Genomic DNA, 24344 nt, shown 5'->3' with positions numbered 1-24344 from the left:
TAAAGTGATTTGCATATCGAGCCACGGAGCATGCGTACTTGGGATTCTTTTTAGCGTCAGTGAGTCACTGTTTATAATTCTTCTGTGCGATAGTTGGAAGGGAACGTGATATGTTTTCTACCGTAAATCAAGCTCACTGATTGCCCGGGAATGTCTACCCTTCCTGCCTTACGGAATTCATTGCCTCGTAAAGGAAAGCATTGGTCCTATAATGTCCACGAGTGTGTTATCCAACGTGGAGCTAGAAATGGGAACTTTAATCTTCACATCGTAGGAGGTGCGGAGAATGGAGAGTTTATTTGTGTAGGTGATGTGAAGCAGGACAGATTAAGATACCGACGAGGAAAGATACTCCCAGGAGATATAGTCTTGGAAATAAATGGAACGCCAGTCGCTGGATATACACAATTTGATGTTTTGCCTTTGATCAAAAGCTCGAAGGAGGTTGTTACTCTGCGAACCGTGAAACCAGGTAGGATTAAATGTTTGCGCTAACATATCTGCTTATATCTACCACTCAATGCTTCTTGCACTGTTAACCACAACGTTGATTAATTTCAAACTGTGGAATTCAGTGTCTTTGGTCCCCAGCTCTAATTGATACAGCAAGCGGGTTTGAATCCAGTCACTTTAACAAACTTTAATTGGAATGCTAGTGAGAATATCTGATTGAGTGATTCACGCGACAAGAATGCCACGAATATTGATTTTATCTGAATATTTTTTAGAAAAGTGTACAAATTTCCTTTAGATTCGTCAGCTACTTCTAATTGAATTCTGTGTGGCCTACCACCCTTTGTTCAACTTCTGTTTGTTGTCACGAACATGTACAGCCCAACGATTATAGTGATGATAGAATTTATTAGTTTCAAGGTGGCGCTCATAATATGATTGGGTCATTGAACTTGTATCCGAGTTGATACACTTTGTATTGTTTTAAGTAGAAATTTCTTAAAAATACTCTATATTATGTATAGTGCCATCTTTCAAATTACTTTTAATCAAGATTTGAGATGGAAAGGAATTCAAAATATAGTAACTTTTTATTAGTTTTTTGTAGTGAACTTTAATACATATTATATTATGATATTGTTGGGAATCCAACAAATCCTGTTTAAACCATTTTTGAAATATTAACTTTAATCATCACCAGATTCTGTAAAAAGCATTATTCACCTGTAAGATTAAAAAGCATTAATCTGATAGTTTACAGGTTATTAGACTAAGTAGAGTTGCATATATTCAAGCTCATATTACGAGTTTTCCATGGAACGGATCACTCTAAAAATATTGGCACGATTTGTAGGAATAATTTACTCAAAGCTTCAGTTGAAATTAACGTTTTGTGACCATAACAGCAAAGCAGTTTCATTATGAGGAAATCAGCTGCAAGAATTTAACACTTCCATCAAACTTTCTTTATTTTTCATTAAGTCATCTGAGATGATAACTCCCAATATTTACTCTGCGTGTTTAACAATATAGAGAAAGTAAACACAGTAGTCTGGCTCTTGTTTATTTAATTTGAAGTGAAACTGTTTTCCTTCCAAGATCACCCTAACCTCCAAAATTTCACAAAAAATGATTTTAAAAATCCTTGAAAAACCAAACTATTGCTTGCATCATAAGAAATTACTAACTAAGACCTTTCACTACTATGAACAGTTGCATTCAAGAATGTTATGCAACGAGTCAAAAGTTAGAATCACATGATAAAATTAATTCAAGTTCTGTCTTAAATTGGAATGTTATAAACACTTTATTTTATTTTAGTTTCAGTTGAAGGACTCTGAGCACAAAAACAACCAGATTTGTTTTTGTTGTGTTAGCTTAGATTCACCAGATTTTTTGTATGTGACCTTGAATTCTTACAGTAAATGTTGCCCCAATGTTTTATCAGTAGCTTAGTGCTTCATTTGCAATAAAAACTTATGATTTTGGGCAACATTTCAATTTTTGTCACAAAATGAATCCCAAAGTGGGAGGTAAAACATTGGAGCAATGTTCCTTGAAGACAATTGAAGCCACATGCAAAAATCTGGTGAATCTGAGCTAAAACCATAAGCTACCATGCCCAAGAACAATAGGAAGATAAAATTCAAACCATGGATAAAATTGAACCACAACATCTATACTTATGTATTAAGTAACTTATTCATAAGTATATGAATTTTATTATATTAATTAAATACTGTATTTAGTAAATTATTTATTTCCAAAATGTAAATTTTAAATTTGCAGGAGAGCAGATCAGTAGAGACCTTCAGAAATATCTTCAAACAAGATTTGACAAGAACTCAGTCGACAATGATCTGCAGCAAACCATTCGAGAAAACCTTTATAACAGGACTGTGCCATGTAAGGTTACATCATTTTATTAGTTGCTTCTGTTCAGTATTGTTTATATATCACCAGACAAATCTCAAGTTAGGTTCCTTGCTGATGTACATGTACATGTAGTATTTATTAATTAAAGTTATCACTTGTTGTATTGATCACCAAACTAAGTGAAGGGAAATATGAAGGATTGTTTACATAGTTGAAAAAATACCAATAATTTGGTACTGACAGTCTGTTTTAGATGTAATCTTGTAATGTTTAAAACACGAGCAGCAGTGTTTTATCGGGATTTAAAACCACGAGGCGCAGCAGAGTGGTTTTAGACCTGATAAAACATGTGCTGCGAGTTTTTTGAACAGCTTCAAAAAACATTCCTGGAAAAGCATGTGTCAAGAGAGTTCATAACAGTGATGCTTTTGTGAACGTTGGAAATAAGCATAAGAGAAAAACATCAAACACTGCATACTAATAAGGAGGAGGTGTTATCAGGTTTTAAAACCACTGCATGTGCTGTTTTATCAACCATTTGATAGGTCAAGGAGCTTGTGAATTATTAATTAGTTTTTGAAAGTGATATTTTTCCATCATTGAGAATGGTGTATTAGTGAGTGACACAGGCATACTCGGAAAAAGGAAATCCGAGTGCTCCTATCAGGAGTCGAGCCTAAGAGTCGTTCCAGTTACTAGTTTGTATGCTCTACCACTGAGCTGCAGGAGACTCATGGAAGCTAGGCCATTAACCTACATGTAGGTTCATTTTCCATCATTATTTTCTGGAAAGTAATGCCCTGTACACAAGCAATATTTGTATCATTGTGTAGACAAACCTCACCTTAATTTTAGAGTGGAGACCAGAGGAATAGAGTCCCCCATTTTATTATTGTTATTATCATCATCATCATCTTCATCACTAGTAGTAGTAGTAGTAGTACTTTTTTTTCTTTTTTTTTTTTTTCTTTTGTTTGTTTTAATTGCTTATGGAGGTCCCCAGTGCCCCAGAAGGGTATTTTAAACATTTTTGGGTGGGGGTGTGCCACTGGGATTCTGAAATTTTTACCTTAAACCAGACCAAGTTCAGCTATAATTTGCAACCCTATACTTGTAGACTAAAGACCAAAAATCCCTACCTTATCCCAGACTCACTATTTTCCAGAAACATTTTTAAATGTTAATTCCCAGAAAACCTAGTCTAGACTAAATTCTTTTAGCAATTCCTCAGTTTCCTGGAAAATGATAGTAACCCTATTCTAGACCAAAACCCTCTGATTTTTATACCATATCCCAGACTACTGCTTGAAACAAACCATTCACAGTGGCAAATACCCAATTCCATATAACTTATATATGGGAGTACCCCCCTCCAGGAGGTCCCAAAAAATCATGGTGGAGTAGATGAACGGAGGTGACCATATGTATCAAGGCCCTTAAGTGGTTTAAAGCACATTTAGATGTTTGATCTGAGCGTTCATGGTCTAATGGGCCCATTTCTTGATAGTCCTAAGAATTTATCAATTCTGTTTTTAATTGAACTTATTTGGTCCTTATATTCCATAAAATTGTAGATCATATAAAAGTTGACTTTCAAAGTAAAGAAATGTTAATTCTCTAGATCTGTTAAAGAACACTGTGTACATATAAAACAGTTTTGAACCTGTTAAGTTGTTGAGACGTTTCAGGAATGTACATTTGTCCACTTGGACAGTGATTTAATTATCCCCTGATAAAGACATCCTCTCATTGAACAAGCAGAACCAGGTGTTTAAATGGGTAGTGGCAAACTGCTGGTTAGAGTAAATCTTTTCCCATAAAGTTCTTCATGAGAAGAGGCCTGATTAAGCTATTTTCAATATTCTCAATAGGCACAACACGTTTGCCAAGGAATGGAGAAATTCCAGGTGAAGATTACAACTTCCTTACTATGGAAGAGTTTAGGAAACTTGAAGCAAGTGGTGCTTTATTGGAGAGTGGAATTTTTGAAGGCAATCATTATGGCACTCCAAAACCACCAAGAGAACCGCTGCCAGCAGACAACTTGATATTTGTTCCTGCAAAGAAGGACCATTCACTGCAGAATGATAGAGGTAGTGATATATATGAGCAACAGAGGCCAGACGACAATTTAGGACTACTGCCACCTAATTGGGAGATTGCTTATACTGAAGACAATGTCAAATATTTTATAGAGTGAGTATTGTTACTTATTAATAACATCAATTTTGTTTAATTAATAACCAAAAGTCCTGTCAAACCTCCTGGCTTTGTTGGCCTGAATTAGCTCAATAACCACAGACTTTTGAAATACTGTCTACTGACAATCTATAATTCACTTGACCCTGATGATGATCTTGGCTTGACAGGTTGTCAATACATCATTTAGCATCACCATCAACAGTTCCTCCCAGGACTACACTCATCTACATGACTGAATCATGATGTGACTTCTGGGTTTGATCCATTATCCCACTCTAGTGCCCAATATGATTAACACATACATGAAGGAAAACTAAATTTTAAATACCGTAAACTGCCACTTATAGGCCCCCTCCCTTACCCCCCCCCCCCCCCTTATAAGGTCTCCCGATTATAGTCCCATCTACCTGTAAACCAAAAAATACATCTGATTATAAGCCTCCCCAGATATTAGCCCCCCGCCTCTAGTTTCATTTGTGTTGTTAGTTTTAATTTTTGTTCCAAATATTGACGTTTCAAAGCTCAATTAAAAACCAGTAAACGAAAAACATATTTCAATCAATGAATACTGCTATAGCTTGTTTTGAAACGTTAAATTTGTATTCAGGTTATAAACCCCCCCCCCCCCCCCCCATCCAAAACCCCTTACGAACTTGTATAGACCCAAGGCTTATAAGCACCAATTTACAGTATTCCATTAAGTTAATTACAATTTATGGTCATCAGCATACATGATTGCATACTGTCCAGTTATTTTAAATTTGGAATTCAAAATAACTGGAAAGCTAATTAAAAGTTACTGTTGTTAGTAGTAAATTTTAAGTTGGGATTCAATAACATGATGAGATTCCTCCTGAATACTACCAGTGGTAGCTGTTCCGTACCTTCAGTTAAATGGCAGGGGGGGAGGGGTGTCTGGTCTTGAATGCAGTTGCTCAACTTACTTCTCGTTATGAAATGAAACATCTCAGCACCTCAGCTCTATATCAATGGCCCTTGCTTTTATTCTAAAAATTAATGGGGGAGCGCGGCCCTGGGCTCCTCCTCTAGATCAACCACTGACAACCATTAATACGAAGGGGTGCCTGGAAAACAGTACTTAGTGACTTCTGATAAAGTGCTTGCTTCTCCTTCCAAATTGCCTTGTATTCACTTGTGAAACAGAAGGAGAATTTGACCTTACATCAAAATCACTTAGCGTCTTATTTCATGCACCCCTTTAATAAAATGTAAAGCAATGATGGTGACTGCAATAATTGTGCAGGTCCAGAAAATATCCATACTCCCCCCACGGAAGGTTTTTTTGTTTTGCACCTTCCCCCCCCCCCCCCCCCCAGGAAGTTCCAGTTAAGCTTCATACTTTGCTTCTAAAATTTTGGCTTCTCAGACCCCCCTCGCCCTAGAAATTTCCAATGACCTTCCATGGGGTGGGTATGGATTTTTTTCTGGAACTGCACATTATTGCTGTCACTGTCACTGCTTCGCAGCTTAGAACTGATAATTCCCTGACATCTATGTCCACTTGAAGTTTATTACTAGCACTGCAGAACTCAAAGCAAGGCACTAATGCTGGTCAATACTAATAATGATCTCATAATTATTTGTTGTTTTGTTTGTAGTCATAGCACAGGCTCCACTCAGTGGGTGGACCCAAGACTGGCGCAGGTTAAAAAAGCCACAGTTGATGAATGTGATGAAGATGGTAAGATTATATTAAGCTTAATTTCCTCAAACCATTTCACCACTAAAGGCACCCAAACTCAAAATTGGAAAAATCGGGAACTTTATTTGCCAAAGGCTCAGTAGTGGTTGACGATCTTGTAAAGTATAATTATAACTCGCACCAAGAGAAATTACTGTTCAGTAGCTTTCATTTGAATGGTCATACTTTAGGATTTCATCAATCCACTCAAAAGTTAGAACTACTGTGTACAGCATAATAAACAGCACCACAGGAAAGTACTGCTCTGACAGTAGCTTTCATTTGAATGGTCACACTTTAGGATTTCATCCGCAGACTCAAAAGTTAGAACCACCTTGTACAGCATAATAAACAGCACCACAGGAAAGTACTGTTCAGTAGCTTTCATTGGGAATGAATGGTCACATTTTAGAATTTTATCCACAGACTCAAAAGTAAGAACCTGGTGTATGTGAAGTGAGTTTCTTCTCTAGGAGATGGCATGTTAATTGTTCTTCAGTCTTGAATGTGTTATCTGTTTGTTATTCAGAGTTACCATATGGTTGGGAAAGAGTTGACGATCCTAAGTATGGAACCTACTATATCGAGTAAGTGTGAAATATATCAGATAAGTGATCTTATTGCAAAGTGAACAGTCACTGAGCTCCAGAGTAAAAAAAAATAAAACTCAGTTGTTTGGAAAGCACTCAAAGAGTTTGAGTTTGGTGAAATTTCCAGTTTAAATAACATATGAAAGCCACAACCTCATTTGATGATCAACTGTTCTATTTGATCTTTTATCCGCAGTTCAAAATATATGTTTCGTATATTTAGTGTTTTATACATTTATTTATTCATCCTTCACGGGTATATTACGAACTCACAATATGACTAGCTCCCAGTTGGCTTGATGGCTCAGTTGGTAGAGCACTGCACCAGCATCGCAGATGTCATGGGTTTGAATCCTGTTCAAGCCTGAATTTTTTTCAGGCTTTCTTTTCGCAACTGCTTAAGTTGCATAGTAACTGCGAGGATCTTTCTTCTATTTGATGTTGACAAGTATCATGAAGTTGAAACTCATGTCCATGACTCCAATTCTTGCTGGGTCGCTGAGGTTTACTCTTAACTACTTCCTTTTTTGCCAGTCACGTGAACAGAAAAACGCAGTTTGAAAATCCAGTGCTAGCACAGCGACGTCAGAGTCACACAAACAGCATGTCATCCTACTCATCTGTACCATACTCCTCTTTGCCGCCACCTCACGAGGGCCCGCCATCTTTCCAGTCAGCAGCTGCTTTGGCCAAAGCACAAGAAGCTGAGGCCCATTCAAGGTTTGTGTTGGATCAATGTCTTAAATCTCCTAACCATTTCTGGTGTTTTGAATTGAAATATCATTTAATTTGTTGTGACCATAACCTAATAAATTTGAAATTTTTAATAAATAATAATAATAAATTTGTAAATTTGTATAGTGCATAATTCCTTGACCTGTCCAAATCGCTTTGGAATTTGGAAATGTTGGTTTTTGACAGTACATGTATTTACTCTCAGACATGAGGCCTAATAATGTATAAGCCTTACAATGTCTGTTTTAACACTTGTACAGTCATGTATTTATAAATATGTAAGTATATACAGTGATTGATAATTGCGTTTGATCGATCAACAAATGGATCTTGGGACGCATATCTGGCATCCCCCACAGATTTTGCAAGGTCAGGTGACATATCACCAACTTGTTGCCCAAAGAGCCTGAGATCAAGATCGTCGAACGCACTCCCTAATCTTTGATTCTTACTATTAGTATTATTAATCACCAGCTGTCACTTCACCATGTCGGCTGACACTTTTTGCAGTGTATAAATAAAGCTCATCTTACCTACAGGTGGCCAGATGTGGAATTTTCGCAGCCACCACCGCCAGCTTACACAGTAAACAGCTCGAATCACCAACCAAGAAGCTATCCTTATTCCATTGACGGCAGACAGCTCCAAGGACAGGTTATCAGGACAGAGCTCCACAAAGGCTCACGTGGGTTTGGATTCACTATTGTGGGTGGTGATCAGGTTGGAGAACTCTTGCAAGTCAAAAGTATTGTTCCTGATGGTGCCGCAGCAAAAGACGGTCAGCTACGAACTGGAGACGCACTAGTAAAGGTAAACAGCATGTCAGTATTATCCAAGAGTCACCAGGATGTTGTCAGCATGTTCCAAGCTATGCCGATGGGCGAGTCTGTTGACCTAGAAGTCATCCGAGGCTATCCTTTGCCCTTTGACCCTGATGACCCTAATGTGGAGACAATTGGTTCATACACTGTTGTGCAGCGGAGGCCTTCTGCTGGGTCAGAGTCACCAATGCCCCGATCTTCAGAGGATAACAGTCCAACGTTCCCATCATATCCTCCTCAAGGACAAGGAATGGTGAATAAGTGGGGCACGGCACCAGGTACATAAAATGCAATTGTTTTAATAATAATATTTATTATTAACAATAATAATAACAATAAATTAATTATCCACTTATTCCCTGTGAAGGGTTTTCAGGGATTATAAAACAAGTCTAACAGGAACAAGAAAAATTCGAATGGAACATGACAAAATAAACAAGAATCCCAACTGGCAGTAAGCAGGCTAACTAGCTATTTAACCCTTTAACCCTTAATATCAAAGAACAAATTCTCCTATCTTCTCTCCAAACTTTTTTATAAAAGTGCTGGGGAGAAGTTATTAAAATATCAAGAAAATTCACCTTGGGTGATCATACCCTTAATTCTCATGACCTGGGGGGTTGAATAAGCATTGATATTACTAGAAGAAATTTGATTCTGATCACTGTTAAGGCTTAAAGTGTGGCTGAGGAGATGAACTCAGGGCTGCCAAGAATCAACTCAGACATGCTAGTGGTCAGAGCAGAACCGTGAGAACATGGGACTCATAGCCCCATGATAGATCTCAAGTCTGGTACTTAAACCACTTGACTATGTTGCCTCTTTTTTGGAAGTTTAATACTTTGAACAACCTACAAACAATCAATCATAATCTCTTTGCAGTTATCAACTTCAGTCAGAATTTACTGGCCATTGTACACATGTACATTGGAGAGGGATTATTTAGTCATTGTTGATAGAACTCGATGTATAGGGGAGTAAAAATAGATTGGCCTGTACTAAGTTGACTTTATTTAATATTAGGTAGTTTTCATTGTAATATAACTCGTTAATTCAGTAAGTTACTGCAGCAATGTGAGAGTTCAATAAATTATTATTATTATTATTATTGTTATTGTTGTTATTATTATTATTATTATTATTATTATTATTATTATTATTATTATTATTATTATTATTATTATTAGTAAAGTAAAAGTTTAATAAAGTTTAATTATTATTATTATTATTATAAAAGACAGAAAATTGTTGGCCATTGTTGAAGGGTGGCATTTAGTGGAGGTTGAGTGTATAATTACCAGTAGTCTGTTAAGAGACTTTTCTCATAAGTGACAGCCAGGACTATTTGAACACCTTTCCCATTCTTATGTTTGGTTGGTTATAGGAGGCTTTATTTCAAACTTGGAGCTGAAAGTTCTTAATTTTTTCTCAAATTTCACTTTCAGAAGCCCTGGAGTCTGCCTTTGCTCCAACAACGTACTCCTCGTCAAGTTTCCCACGGACATCAACAACCAATGCACTCCCTCGCCCTTCCCCCGAGATACTAACAGTCCCAGTAGTGAAAGGCCCCATGGGATTTGGCTTCACAATTGCCGACAGTCCATACGGTCAAAAGGTCAAGCAGATCCTTGATGCTCCACGCTGCACTGGGTTGCTGGAAGGTGACATCTTGATGGAGATCAACGGACGAATGATCCGTAGTTGCACCCATAACGAAGCAGTGAATATCCTGAAGGAATGTCCTAAGGGGCGGGAGGCATATATTGTGGTTCAGAGAGGAGGTGGGTGGCTTACAACACTCTCTGGGTGTTAATACCATTATAAATTATTAGGTGAATTTTTTTGCGAGGGTATGACTCAGTTCTCCAAACCCTTACCCTATTTCAGACCAAAAACCCAGTAACTTATCAGGCCCGATAAGTATATTTTAAATGTTTTTCCGCCGATTGTAGTCGTGCAATAATACCGACATTGTACTTGGCCAATGTTTTCATAGAATTGTAAGATTTTAAAATTTAGTATTCAAAGCTAACAAAAATTGACTTCTGTTAAGAAACAGTTATCACCAAAGACACTTATCACGCCCGGTAAGTTACCAAGACTTTCAAGAAACGGGCCCCTGTCCTCTAAAATTCATACCCATTTTCAGAACTTGCTATCCAGAATCCATATCTGTTTTCCCACTTTCAGTCCAAAATGGTTGAAATCTATACCCTATTTTACACCAAAACGGCTAAAAAACCATACCCTTTGGCTCTACACATTTTTTTCCTTCCTACCATCCTGTCCAGTGAGTAACCTATCTTATATTGTTTCTAGCAAACTGAAATGAATGATTGTTTGTTTTATCAACAGAGTTAATAACTAAAGGTAAATTATCCACCCTAAAGCGATTTGAGTGCTGATGTTAATTCGAGTCTTAGCCCTTTGTCAGAGAGGGCTCATGCTCAAAATGTCTGCACTCTAATCTCTAGGGTGGCCAATTTACCTTTAGTTATTAACTCTGTTGATAAACCAAATATTTGTTTCTACTTCCCACCAACACATGACTGCAATAAATTTCTTTAGAAACTTATCCCCTTATCTTGCAAACTGAGATTGTTTTTCTTAGCAATTTTGTTCAATGTTGAACTGCAGGACTACCAACACCACTCAAGAACAGTCCTTTGTTTGTGAAGAAGGTAATTTTGTTGATTTTTTTAGTATCAAGTAATGTTTAAGACACGAGCAGCAGTGTTTCATTAGGATTTAAGGCCACAAGGTGCCAGCGAGTGGTTTTAGACCTGATAAAACGTGTGCTGCGAGCTTAGTGAACGGCTTCAAAAACATTCCTGGAAAAGCGTGTCAAGGGAGTTCATAACAATGAGACTTTTGTGAACCTTGGAAATTAGCATATGATAAAAACATTAAACACCGCATACTAATAAGGAGGAGGTTTTATCGGGGTTTGAAACCCCTGCATGTGATGTTTTATCAACCATTTGATAGGTCAATGTGCTTATGAATAATTATTATTAATGAGTTTTTGAAATCAATTTTATCCTTGGCACCATCTCATTACTGGGACTTTCATGTTGACAGGATCTTGAACCAATTGCTCCAAGAGTCGCACGACCCAAGTCCACCCCAGTGGTGGGCTCAAACCATACTGAGCATTCTCAGTTTGAACATGGAAGCACTGGTAACCTAGCAACTACTGGAGAAAGCACCAGAAACCAAGAGACTGGGCACGAGAACAGGAGACTAGGTCAGCCTCCTCTGGATCGAAAGTCTGAGGCACTCTTCAATTCATATCCATCACTGAAGAAAGCTGTGGCTAATGCTGCTAGGAGGTAAGACTTCCTCTGTTCGTGTTTCTTGCTCATCCATAAGGGGACCCCACAAGAACATTAATAATAATAATAATAATAATAATAATAATAACAATAACAGTAATAGTAATAGTAATAGTAATGATAATGTAACAGAAAAGATAATTTATACAGAAAGTAAAGGTGTGAAATAGAAGAATTAAATTAAGACTGAAAGTAAGTGGTCTTCATTTAGTGAAGTGAAACGTCGTCCCGTTTTTTCGCTTATTTTTATAGTCAACTGTATTTCTAAATTTAATCTTAATAATTGTAATTATAATAATACAGAAAGCCATGCTGTCTGGTTCCATTAATATCACTCGGACTTTAAAAGTTGTAACGTGTACATTGCTGAATCCGTAGTTGGTCGGGCAATAGACTTTAGAGATTAGTTGACTTTTCTGAGTTGTTTTGAATAATCCGATATTTTGAATAGTTTTATTATTACGTTTTTCCACAGCCAGAAATATTTTATTTATGTACATTAGTTACTTAGGATTGACGGTTTTCATTATAGTCAATGGGTTACGCTCATGCGCTTTGTCATACTATTTAATGATGGCATGTAGCAAACAGACGTTTCTATTGCTTCAAAATTATAATAATAATAATACTTAATTAATATAGTGCCATTGTTTTCATCGAATGGTGCTTTATAGTAAACAGTTACTGAGATCACATTGGATGATCATATCCTTAATTCTCATTACGTCAGGGGTTGAATAAGCATTGATATTACAAGGAGAAATTTGATGCTGATCACTGTTAATGCATAAAGGGTTAAATTATGTTGACAATAAATTCATCGTAGCTCTCCACTTGACATTGTAATGATTTGTTATTTTTTGTTGTTTACTATTAATTTTTAGATCAGTGGAAAACTTGACGGCTCCTGAAATTCTGCCTCCCCCATCCAGTCCAGATGCTAAACACTTTACTGTTCATCTCCAGCGGGGGGAGATGGGTTTTGGTTTTCGAATTATTGGTGGCCAAGAAGAGAATACCCAGGTGTGACTTAAGGATGGTGCCTACTTTTTTTACTGCGCATACGTTCTGCGCATCTCAAGATACTTGGATGTCCTATGGGTGGTGCCTATTAATACAGGGATACTTTTTCGTGGTTTTAAACTATGCGGAGAAGCAGAACTTAGCAAGTGCTCTTGGTATCCAGAAAAAAAATTGTGGGTGTCCATGCATTTTTCAGAGATAATAAAGCTTCAATTTGGGGAAAAAAATGTCATATGTTGCTTTGTATTTGACTACTTTTTGGAAAATTTGTTGCTTAATTATCTCTTTAAAAAAAATGCCCGCTACCCCCAATTTTCTTTCTGGATTCCAGTAGCCTATACTAAGATCTGCTTTTTCCACATATAGTCATAAACTGCAAAAATAGTTCTGTATTAGTAGGCACCGTCCTTAATTGGAAACAAAACTGGGTACGTTAGTTTTGACAGGGACTGAGGGTGTTGCTCACTTTACAATAAAAAAATTGGGGTTAAGAAAAACGCTGTTTGTTATCTGTTACCAGGTTTCCATAGGCACAATTGTCAGGGGGGGACCTGCCGACCTGAGTGGTCAACTTCAGCGCGGGGATGAGATTCATCATGTGGATGGTATAAGCGTGATTGGTGCTACTCATCGTCGTGTGATCTCACTTATGGGTAATGCTGCTCTTACTGGTCACGTGACACTCGGTATCCATAGAGATCCAGCAAAGACAGCAAGTAAGTCACGTGATTGACATCCACCACCAGTCATTTCTTATCAACTTCACAAGAAACATACACGAACTTTGGTCTCGACAGTAGTTCTCTTTCATTGGAGTTTGAACGAAGTTGTGCTTAATCGGGGCTACAATAAATCTTTTGAAATATTTAACCAAAATCAAACAAAGTCGTTTACCGGTTCACTTTCAGACATCAAATCAAACAAGTTTGGTACCAAATTAGTATGACTTACAAGTCCATTTGATCTTTTAACGTTCACTAATTCTTTATAGCTTCCCAAAGACATGAAAATCACTTTCTTATGAGGGCGTTTATATAATAGTATTGTTTTTTTAGTTCTACATTGATAAAAAATCAGTATGAGTTGTCCATTTTTCATCCAGTTTTAAACTGTATACAACAGTTTTTAACTCGTGAATGCGCGTAGCGCAATGAACGAGTTATAGCGATAGCTGACTGTTGACTTGGTTGGTTGGTTGGTTGGTTGGTCGGTCGGTCGGTCGGTCGGTTTTGTCGTTAACTTTCGGGCGTGCGCAGTGAATGAGTTTTAAATTCAATTAGTGGAAAAAACACGCGAACATTTATTGTTCACGGTGCATCAGGAAATTCTTATTCAATATGTAGAGAATAATTTGACGATCATCTAGTGCAAGAATGGAGATTTTTCGTTCAATCTGAGCAAAGTTACAAGTTTTTTCAGTTATTCAGAAAGTCAGGGGTCGTAAACTCAATTAGTGAAAAAAAAAACGTGAAAATTTTCTTCACGACGCGTCAGAATTCTCTCATTCATTCTGTAGAGAATAATTTGACAATCATTTTAGTGTAAGAATGGAGATTTTTCGTTGAATCTGAGCAAAGTTATAGGTTTTTTTCGTTTTTTCTACAAAGTGCGGTTTCTCTTAAGAATTAAAAATAATTTAATTTAGAAATAATTTAATTTAAAAATAATTTAATTTGTCAGTTTTCACGCGAAAGCGGAACGTGCCATGTCACGCATCATTGACGTCGTAAACAAAATTATGCAAATTTCTGGTGAAATGAACACTTCAAGATCTTGTCAGCTATCATAGAAGTTTCAAAGAGAAAAAATGTGTCATTTTCGAAATTTACAACTCGTAATTTATGGGAAAGCAAAAGGAAGTGGTCGATAAATAATTCTTATTTAGCAAGAGCTTGTCATAGTTCATTATTTTTACTTGAGGATTGCGTGGACTGAACTCCAAAGGAAAAATTTCACGCATTTATGTCGGGCATGAAATGTAATGCGATACTTTGTTGAACAGATTTCCCTTTGTGAGATCGGCTTGCCCTACAGTATTATAAATTTTGTAATTTTAATTTCCAAAAAAACTTCACTTGCCCATCGGGCAAGTGATGGTTAGAATCCACTAGCCCGATCGCAAAATCCAGTAGCCCGGGACTATCGGACACGAATTTGCATGATGTAGCTGCACATGGCGTGCTTCTATGAACTTTGAATAAAAAAAAACACGTGATTTTTTTTAATCGGCGCATCAGAATAATCGGCTTATTCAATCTGTAGAGAATAATTTGACACTCATTTTTATAGTACAAGAATGGTTATTTTTCGTTACATAATCGGGCAAAGATATAATTTCTTTTAGCTTTCAAGGAGGTTTCCGTAGCCGTCTAAATTTCAATTACTATGTGTCATCTGCATTCACGAGTTGGCTCACAGGAGCCTTTGATTTGTTGTTGTTGTTGTTCTTGTAAGAAAATCGAAAAAAAAAATTCTTATCAATTTTTCTTCTTTACGATTGGGGGTGTAAAAGTGTCAGTTGTTTTTCTTGTGCAGAGGAAGAAAATTGTGTGCACGAAAATGTGAATGGGATTGTTGAATACTCAGAATGAAACAACCTTGAGGAATAGAGGAGTTTCGATTTTCATACGAGAACACCATTAACTTTTGACCAAGCAAACAAAAAAACTTCTGTCATATACATTTTGATGTTTACAAATCCTGTATTGCAGTTCTTTCCAAAAGACATAAAGACCACTTTGTTATGAAAGAGTATATATAATAGTATTGTTTTTCTCGTCTTTATTTTTAATTTTGATCTTTTAAAGAATCCCTAAAAGGAAAGTTATTTGATATACTTGAAACTGTGGACTCCTATATTGAAGTGGAAACGATAATTGACCAAATGAAAAACTGATCATTCATGTCCTTCTCTTTGCCAGTATAATCTGATTCTCCTATTCCCTTTTCATCTCTTTTCTATTGTAATATTAATGATAATAAAAAATTACATATAATTTACTTTAATTTTGATGTATAGCCTTATCTAAATCTGCATTATTATGTAAAGTTAAGTTTTCCGTTTTCCAGCATGTTTGTAATTTACTGAAATTTTTTTCTCCATTATGTTCTCGTGCACGTCTTGTCCCGCTTCGACTAGCGTTTTGGCTATTTGCGGGACAAGCCCTTTATATAATCTGAATCTGTAAATAAATAAATTGTTGTTGTTGTTGTTGTCACAGAAATGACTCCCACAATGCGTCGATCATACTCAGCATCGTCAGACCTAGGACCTGAATCAGCTCTAAGCAGCGTCAAAGCTAAAGAGGCCTCCAAATCCACAGGGAACTTGGAACACTATGGCAGAAAACAATCATTCCCCGACCCGGAAGAAACATCTTCCGTGCGGAGCTTTCATTCAACCCCGGGAGAAATGTTGTCTTCCGGTGCCAAGCCGCAAAGTCAAAGAAATAGACGCGTAAGCGAGGGTGATGTGGATACTGAGCCCCAGGGCCCCACGTACTACCTCGATATCACGCTGGAACGAGAGCAAAACGAGTCGTTTGGTTTTGTGATATTTTCTTCGGTTCACAAGAGTGGATCAACCATAGGTAAGCGAAAAAGGACACCTTTCCAGTAGAATATTTCTGAGACAAGCATATTTTGCAAATGTAAAATGGAGATGCTTACGTAACATTTGCTTTCACGTTCTTTAATTTTTTTTTTTCTTTTTTTTTTTTTTTTTTCTTTATGTCAACAATTTTTGCGTCTAAAAGTGCCAGAACTGGCCATTCGAACCGGCCAGTCTGTAAATCGAACCCGTCATTTTGAAGGGATGATGATGTAAAATCTTGAAAGATAATCACTTCGAAAATGGTACGCGCTATTTTGAAGAAATTCGAAGGACTAGGATAAAACTTACCCTTCACAAACATAAACACGAATTTCACGTTTGCCATTTGCTGTAAACGTGATTCTTAATCTCTCTATTGACTAACGTTTTGACAACCTAAGCAGAAATCATCTTCATTTCAGAGTCAAGTAAATGATGACTTCCGCTCAGGTTGTTGAAACGTCAGTCAATGTCACCTCATACAGTCCTTCTCTGGACTACACTCACGCGGATGATCATAATTTACGTACTTAGAATAGAGCGGTTTCCAATTGAGTGTCGTAAAACCAAAACCAAAGTAATTACTCTGGCTAATCGTAACAGATGTTAACAACACAACGAGCCAATCAGAATTCGAAGCAAACACATGTAACTGGCACCAAGCGCGGGAAAACTCGTGCGGCCGAAACACGATTGGTTTTGGTTTGGATTCTTTTTGGTTGAGAAAGTGGCGCGAGTTTTGTTAACCAATCACAGACCGCAGTGATGCAAAACCAAACCAAAGGCGAAATTACTTTCGACACTCAATTGAAAACCGCTCTAAGAGTAGACATGACCATCACCGACACGGTTCGCACAGTCACAATTACAGCTGGAACCACACTGTCAGGCAGCTCATTGTAGTCACGCTCTTGTAACGCTATCCTTCGTGTTACCAGGTCGTATAATACAGGGCAGTCCGGCTGATCGGTGTCGCCAGCTTCATGTTGGTGATCGTTTGGTGGCAGTGAATGGCATCAGCATTGTAGGAGTACACCACAGTGACGTAGTAGACACCATTAAACAGTCCGGCAAAACTGTCACGCTACGGATAGCTCAGCAGCGCTCCTTGGGTAAGCGCTGTACAGTTAAATTACGACTTCACACCTTGGGCTTAATTTTGTTCAACAGGCTTCCATGAGAGCTTAAGGCCGATTTAGACGGTAAAACTTTTGCTTACGACTGTCGCATGCGATTTCTGGAGCGAGCGCTCCTCGCGTCATGCAAAAAATCGCACACGACTCTCGTCACTCAACATTGTCTATACCTACGATTGTCAAAGGAGTTAAAATCCTACGACTTTTTTGTGACGTACACGACAGTCATAAGCGAGTTGTAGGTTTGATTTACACGAAACAATTCGTGTCGTAGGCCTGTTTTAAGCTTGTCGCATGCGACAAGGTCATACCGTGTAAATCGCCCTTGAAGTTTGTCCTCGTCATTTTTCTCGTGTTCGTCTTGCCCCGCCTCGATTAGCTGTAACTATTTGCGGGGCAAGCAAGCCACTCATGCTATATTTTAAGAAGCAAACATTGCTTGATTGAGCTTATTTTGAAGGACAAGAGGTTCAGTATTTTCATACATGTTTGTAGGTGTGTGGCTCTGGAACTCAAGTTTTTGTGGGATTTCAGTCAGCATCCCTTTTTTCAAATATTTTTTCGCAATCGTGAGATGAAAAAAAGTACGTCATGGTGCAGATAAAAAAAGTTCGGCAGGCATAAAATGCTGGTGAACTCTCACACGAACCAAAGGTTTCGTAGGGCAGTCAATTCCAACTCGATTGTTTGATCCTAATCTTCTAATTTTTTTTCTTTATTCAGATAACTTCGAAACTAAAAAGTTGTCGCGAATGGTGAGTAATTGTTAGGAATTCTACTGCTGGTTTTGTTTTAGTTCACCTGAGATTGTTTTGTGCGTTCAGCCGTTTGATAAACTAATGAGTTCTTTCGTGTCGTCTAAAACAGAGTGCCCCAGATATCTCCAGAGCAGGCAATGAAACGTATCCTAGGCCGGCAGACACTTGGGATGGCGCCTACAGAGAACAGGTTGGTAACTTAAATTGGGACTTGTCATTTTTAGCTCGCGAATGCGCGCATGCGCAATGAACGGGTTATAGCGATGAGTTGGGTTTTCACTTGGTTGGTTGGTTTGGTTGGTATGTTGTTAACTTTCAGACATGCGCAGTGAATGAGTGATCGTAATGTAGCGGAATTTCATAATGGCGCTGGTCAAAATTAGCGAATTTTGCGTTTTCTAAAGGGAAACACACTTCTTAGAAACGGTGAATCGAAAGAGGAACTTCTAAGGGATGCTCGACAGTTTCAATAGCGGAAATCAAGCATTTACGGCGGAGAAATTGTTCTTCGATTTGTGGTTTTATTTTTTTCCCCATTTCTTAATTCCGACACATTAGAAATGGTAATTACACACGGTTGTTCCTAGAATGGATACTCCAAAACAAGGTTTGACACGTTACGGTGTTTACACAATGTAAGTTAGTTAGTAAACTTTTTTATCCAGGGTGGCTCATTCAACTACATGGCTGTTATCCAGAGGGGCCCTGGTAATAAACTGTGATAATTAATGTAGTATTCTTAATGGTGATAGCTCTGACGTAGACGAGAACAGAAGCTCATTTGTTAAACAGAGAACTGAGAGAATAGAGCTCCATTCAAGCAGAGAACATCCGTTTTGAGGGTTAAGCACTACACTCTTTAGGCCTAAGCACTGATTTAAAAACAGTTAGCTGTCATTTGCTGTCCTGGGTAACTCTCTGAATTAAGTTAAAAATTGCAATTTTCGCCATCTACCTCTGAAGCAAACGACCTGGTTTCGTACACTAACTTTAATTTTTTTAATAAGGCTTTTACCGTTTGAAATAACATTTTTTTCGTGTAAAAATCATAAGATTTCTGTTATGTAACCATCACAAGGTGTCCAGCCTTGTTTTGGAGTATCCATTCTTATAACAACCCACACACGCTTTAACTTGTTGTTTTCGTTACCAGGCTCCAGCCGATCACACAAGAGAAGAACCTCGTTACGTGAAAACTCTCCCCAGGAATGCTCAACTAAATCACAGCTCACAACTGCCGCCTAAAGTCCCGCCTCGCGTCGCTCCCAAGCCTTCTCGGGAAAAGGTTCTGATGGCAAAAGAAGAGAAAAGACGGCAAGAAAACAATCTCAATCCTGTTAGAAATGACACGCGCAGACGGTCAAACCCTGAAATCCCGTCAAGGCCACCCCTGCCTTCCCAGGATTACACGGGAGGTGTGAGAGATGACCGAAGCTTCAGCAATCAGACGATGGATATAGAGCTTGAAAAGGATAGGGAGACTGGGTACGGGTTTAGTATCAGAGGAGGGCGAGAGTTGGATCTACCGATATTTGTACTGCGCATGGCTGATGGGGGTGCTGCACAGAGAGACGGCAGGCTCCGGGTAAGGAAGAAGATCGCCTTGTTTCAGTCATTTTTCTATCGACTGAGTGAAGCCTCGAAAACAAGCGTTAGCTGGTTAATTTAGATTCAAAAACTCATTAAATAAGCCAATTGACCTATCAAATGGTCGATGAAACATGACGTGCAGTGGTTTCAAAACCCGATAAAACCTCCTCCTTATTAGTATGCGGTGTTTTTCTCGTATGCTACATGTAATTTTCAACGTTCACAAAAGCGTCATTGTTATGAACTCTCTTAACACACGCTTTTCCAGGAATGTTTTTGAAGCCGTTCAAAAAACTCACAGCACATGTTTTATCGGGTCTAAAACCACTCGGTTGCGCCTCGTGGTTTTAAATCCCGATAAAACACCGATACTCGTGTTTTAAACATTACTTGAAAAAATATTCGGGATTAGAAGGGTAAAGACGAAGAAGATTCTGTATCTTGTAATTGTATTCCACAGTCAGCTGAACCCAACTTAACAGTTACCAGTTTAATGAAGAGACTTTATTCGGGAAGACTGTTATTCCCTATGTTATTCGTGTACATAACGGACTCTTCCTCAGTTCTTACATGTTACATGAGTAACAGCATGCGACAGCACAAAGAAATCACGATTGACTGTACGTAAAAGTTAGTTACATTAAGAAACTTGACTACAGACGTATTATCCAAATGAGACATTACAACCATTTTCACTGTTACGTGCATAGCAGCAAATAGCGTCCATGTCTCGATGTGCCATCTTTCAACATACTTTGCTCACTTTTTGTGATTTTGAGTCAAGCAGACAAAAAATCGGTTTAGACTTTAGCGTGGCTACATTGCGCGTCAAAAGATGCACATCGTTGAAAGTCGTTATGCGCGAAAGGGCTGTAAGACATGCAAAATACGTGACGTTGTTTTTGTTTTTTAGTTATTTGTTTTTCTGTCTCCCATTGCTGTAGATTGGAGATGAGATTTTAGAAATCAATGGCCGAAGTACAGAGAACATAGCTCATGCGGATGCCATAGCTTTGATCAAAAGTGGCGGCAGCAGAGTACGCCTTCTGACATACAGACACAACAAACCAGCTTACCTCGGTAGGTGCAGAAATGTGATACCAGCGAGTCGATAAGAGAAACTGTCCACCGCAAAGAGATTCAAGAGATTTCAAAAATGAAATAAGCAGGATCTACAATCTTGGACAGCTTAAAATGAGAAACTAACCTCCCCCCACCCTTCCCCCCAAAAAAAATCAATGATGAATTCGCGCGCAAAGCAAAACTTGCCATTTTTCCATCATTGAAATGGGGGGGGGGGGGGGAGGGGTGGTCTTATTTTTCATTTTATCTGTCCAAGATTGTAGCAATATTTGTTGGCTATCTATCTTGCCATATCCAACGCGTGTTTTGGAATGAGAAATATTTCCAAATGAATCCCGTATGTAGTTAGCCTTGAAAGAAGCAATTTGTCTTTTAAGCTCACGAAGCAGTGACCACCCAAAGCTAAGTGGAGACGGCGTGGTCTTGTGGGTAGAGCGCGGAAGGCCCTGAATTAGAGTCCTGCTCTGTCCACTTGGATTTGTTTCACGGTAGCTCCGTTTTCAAATCTAAGGCCGCGCTTTGTAAATAGCCAACTGGTTTGCCTCCCACCAGTTGGGATTTTTACAAATGTTATTTTCAGTTTGTATATTTATTTCACTGATTTATAGTGTCCCCAATTAGCACTACAGTGCTGAATACTTGGACACTAAAATAGTCATTTATTTATTTATTTATTCATTTATTTATTTATTCATTTATTTATTTATTTATTTATTTATTTATTTATTTATTTATTTGTTTATTTATTTATCAACTAAATCCTGAAAATAGGTACCTGCTGAAAGCAAACGATAACATTTGATCTTTGTTGCTCTGAGCTGATCGCTAAACCACCTTTTGTGTAAACATTAAGAGATTAATTTTGATTCTCGTTTCCTGTGTGTTTTGTAGATGGCATTCCTAATGGCGGACAGGGCATTGCTAAAGGAGGAAGCTTACCTCGCCAGTCTTGGAAAAATCCGTCTTACCACGGCATGTACCAGCACTGAAATGTCTAAACAAAAGGGTTAAAACTCGACACTGTTTTAAGTTTAAAACCTTCGTAAACGAACTTATTTTATTAAGTATTTCTACAGTTTGGATTCTAGTAAGATGATCAAATTGGAGCTTTTTTGATATTTTGAACGACCGGGAATGGTTTGGAATAATTAGTATTTTAGCGTGTAAATTTAGTGATCATTTTACATGATGGGGTTCCTAAACTGAGAGATCGACCACTCACTGTATTTATTCTGGTGTTTTAACTCTTGTGTATATAGTTTATAACATACGTTATATAAGACGTCTTAACGGTCTTAACGGATAACTGAACAAATTTTTAATTCATTTTGATTCTTGAGGAAAGAATTTTTAAATTTTAATGACAGTTGATAAAGCTTCCTTGCCAGGAGAACCTCGAACTTTGCGCGTATTTCATAAATTTACGTTCAAGCTTAACGTCATGACGGTACCTTATGTGAATATGCTAAATATATGCTTAGTGCCCTGTTGTTCATCGCCTCCCCTGCTAGTCATTTAACGAAATATGGGAACGACTTTTAACAGTTGTACACATTAGTCCATTGTAAAGTACAGTTGCTTTGTTGATTGAGCGGTTTCTTAGTGAATTAAACGTAAACACATCGGGCCAATCACAAGAAAGGTCAATTAGGAAACAAACCAATCAGAACTCATGCAAGGCGCAGGCATATAAAAGCGGGAAACGTGCAACAGCCAAATGACGACAGATTGGTTCTTGTTTCGTTCTCGACAAACTATGATTTTTCTTAAGTGTTTACAGCACACAGGTGACGTTTCGTTTAACACTAGTGAAAGCGGATTTATCTTTTCCTTACAGGACACATAATTCCTTTCGATGTGCAACTGCAAACTGCTCTGGCTATAACTCTGTGCTTCCAAAGAGACTAATATTTTCAGTCCTGTCTTTCCATCCTTCGAATTTAATATGGAAGACGCAGATTTGAAGCTCAAACGATTGTGATTATCATAAATATAGAATATGCAAAATTTTGAGTAATTTAGACCAGAGAAAGACTTGTGACGGCAACCTAAATTAATATCCCTCACCTAAGTGCATTAATCAACCAAATAAAATAATTTAGACCGCTGTTATTATCTGTAATTAATTATCGAGACGAATTTGTAGAACAAAGAGATCTTAAGTAGGGGGAGTGGGAACTAACGTGACACGAAGACGAGGCTTTTGTCGACGCCTCGTTTTCCTGTCATTTTCACGAAAACAACTGGCAGGCGAACTTTCTTTGCCTCCCAAATATTCACTAATTTGGGAGTTTCACGGAGGTACATTTTTATAAAAATAAGCACGCATTTGCAAAACCATTTAAAAGAAATTTGATGGTTTTTTGAACCAATAAGTTCAGATGTTTTATGTTGGCTATTTTATAACTTATTTTCAGTTCATGGCGTGTGGTTTGAGGTGTACAGATCATAAAAGACGTCTACGCCATTGTTTGTAGTATTTCGATTTACAATTCACTAAATTACAAATAACATTTATAATAGAAAAAATTGCTATATTTTGGGGGAAATTCTTAACATTGAATCGATGTTGATTGGCAAGTCTGAATAAGGGCTTAGCTAATATTATAAGTGTACGACTTATGGATAAATTTTGTAGGAGTGCTTAATACGAATTAAATGAAGTCTCAATTAATCAGTGGATGTTTTACAATGTTTAACCATAGTAAATTGAGGGACTGGTTATGAAACCTTGCCATGAAAACAATGGTGCTGCAATTTATGTTGGAAGGGCCGCGACCCTGCACAATCCTTTGTTTTAACGTTCACACCACGGTTGAATATCTTAACAAAAACGTTTCGATTGGTCAGTTGCTCCAACACATTCCAAATTCTATTGTTGTTTGTGCAGGGTCAAGGCCAAAAAGGCAAACAAAAACATATAACAAAGAAGTTTGTCAGGCTTCATAACCATTGCCTTCAATTAACTATGGTTTAACAAATAGATAAAGATTTTCAGCCCTGTTGTCAATTTGTGGGGTTCGTAGAGCAGCACAAGAGCTCCTATTGGCTGAAGGCCGTGCTATTTCGGTGTTTATAATATACTGATATAGTTGTAAATTATAAAGATTGAAAACTATTTTAGTGTAAACTCTTGTTTTCAATAAACATTTGTACATGTGTAATTGCCAATGAAAACCGAATAAAGAATCTTGTTACTTGCAAGACGTGGAGTACATAACATTCATCTCCTCGGACTAAACAACTCCAGGGCCGGGTTGTTCGAAAGCCGGTTAACGCTAATCCACGATTAAAAGTTAATCGAGGTTTTCATCTCGCTCTTTTAAAATGGGTTTAAAGGCTAATGCCAAGCTAAGGGTAAAGAAAAGTTTATTTCAATACTGAAGGACAAAAATCTTTTAGAAGAATCTTCATTGATTAGTAATTAAACTCTAATCAAAGTTCACGTT

The 24344-nt window shown here is 37.7% G+C and overlaps 1 protein-coding gene across 1 annotated transcript; it reads left to right on the top strand.

Moving 5' to 3' along the window:
* The first annotated feature begins 33 nt into the window (after positions 1-33).
* Positions 34-24099, top strand: LOC146459122 (membrane-associated guanylate kinase, WW and PDZ domain-containing protein 3-like). The gene is made up of 19 exons (XM_085090029.1): positions 34-472; positions 2242-2358; positions 4200-4524; positions 6150-6232; positions 6762-6819; positions 7357-7542; positions 8097-8656; positions 9824-10159; positions 11016-11059; positions 11460-11710; positions 12598-12736; positions 13257-13452; positions 15958-16326; positions 17267-17440; positions 18188-18219; positions 18332-18412; positions 19376-19807; positions 20757-20892; positions 21787-24099. The coding sequence occupies exons 1-19, from the start codon at positions 151-153 to the stop codon at positions 21882-21884; spliced, it is 3939 nt and encodes a 1312-aa protein (XP_084946155.1). The 5' UTR covers positions 34-150; the 3' UTR covers positions 21885-24099.
* The last annotated feature ends 245 nt before the right edge of the window (positions 24100-24344 follow it).

Source organism: Pavona decussata, unplaced genomic scaffold (assembly GCF_977016875.1).
Source record: "Pavona decussata unplaced genomic scaffold, jaPavDecu1.1 SCAFFOLD_223, whole genome shotgun sequence".
Lineage (NCBI taxonomy): Eukaryota > Metazoa > Cnidaria > Anthozoa > Scleractinia > Agariciidae > Pavona > Pavona decussata.
This window is presented reverse-complemented; position numbering and strand designations above follow the sequence as displayed.

Coding starts and splice junctions, on each gene's coding strand:
- LOC146459122 (XM_085090029.1), top strand. CDS start 151: ATGTCTACCCTTCCTGCCTTACGGAATTCATTGCCTCGTAAAGGAAAG. Junction 11,060..11,459: donor GTCCTTTGTTTGTGAAGAAG/GTAATTTTGTTG, acceptor TCATGTTGACAG/GATCTTGAACCAATTGCTCC. Junction 18,413..19,375: donor ATGGCGCCTACAGAGAACAG/GTTGGTAACTTA, acceptor TTTCGTTACCAG/GCTCCAGCCGATCACACAAG.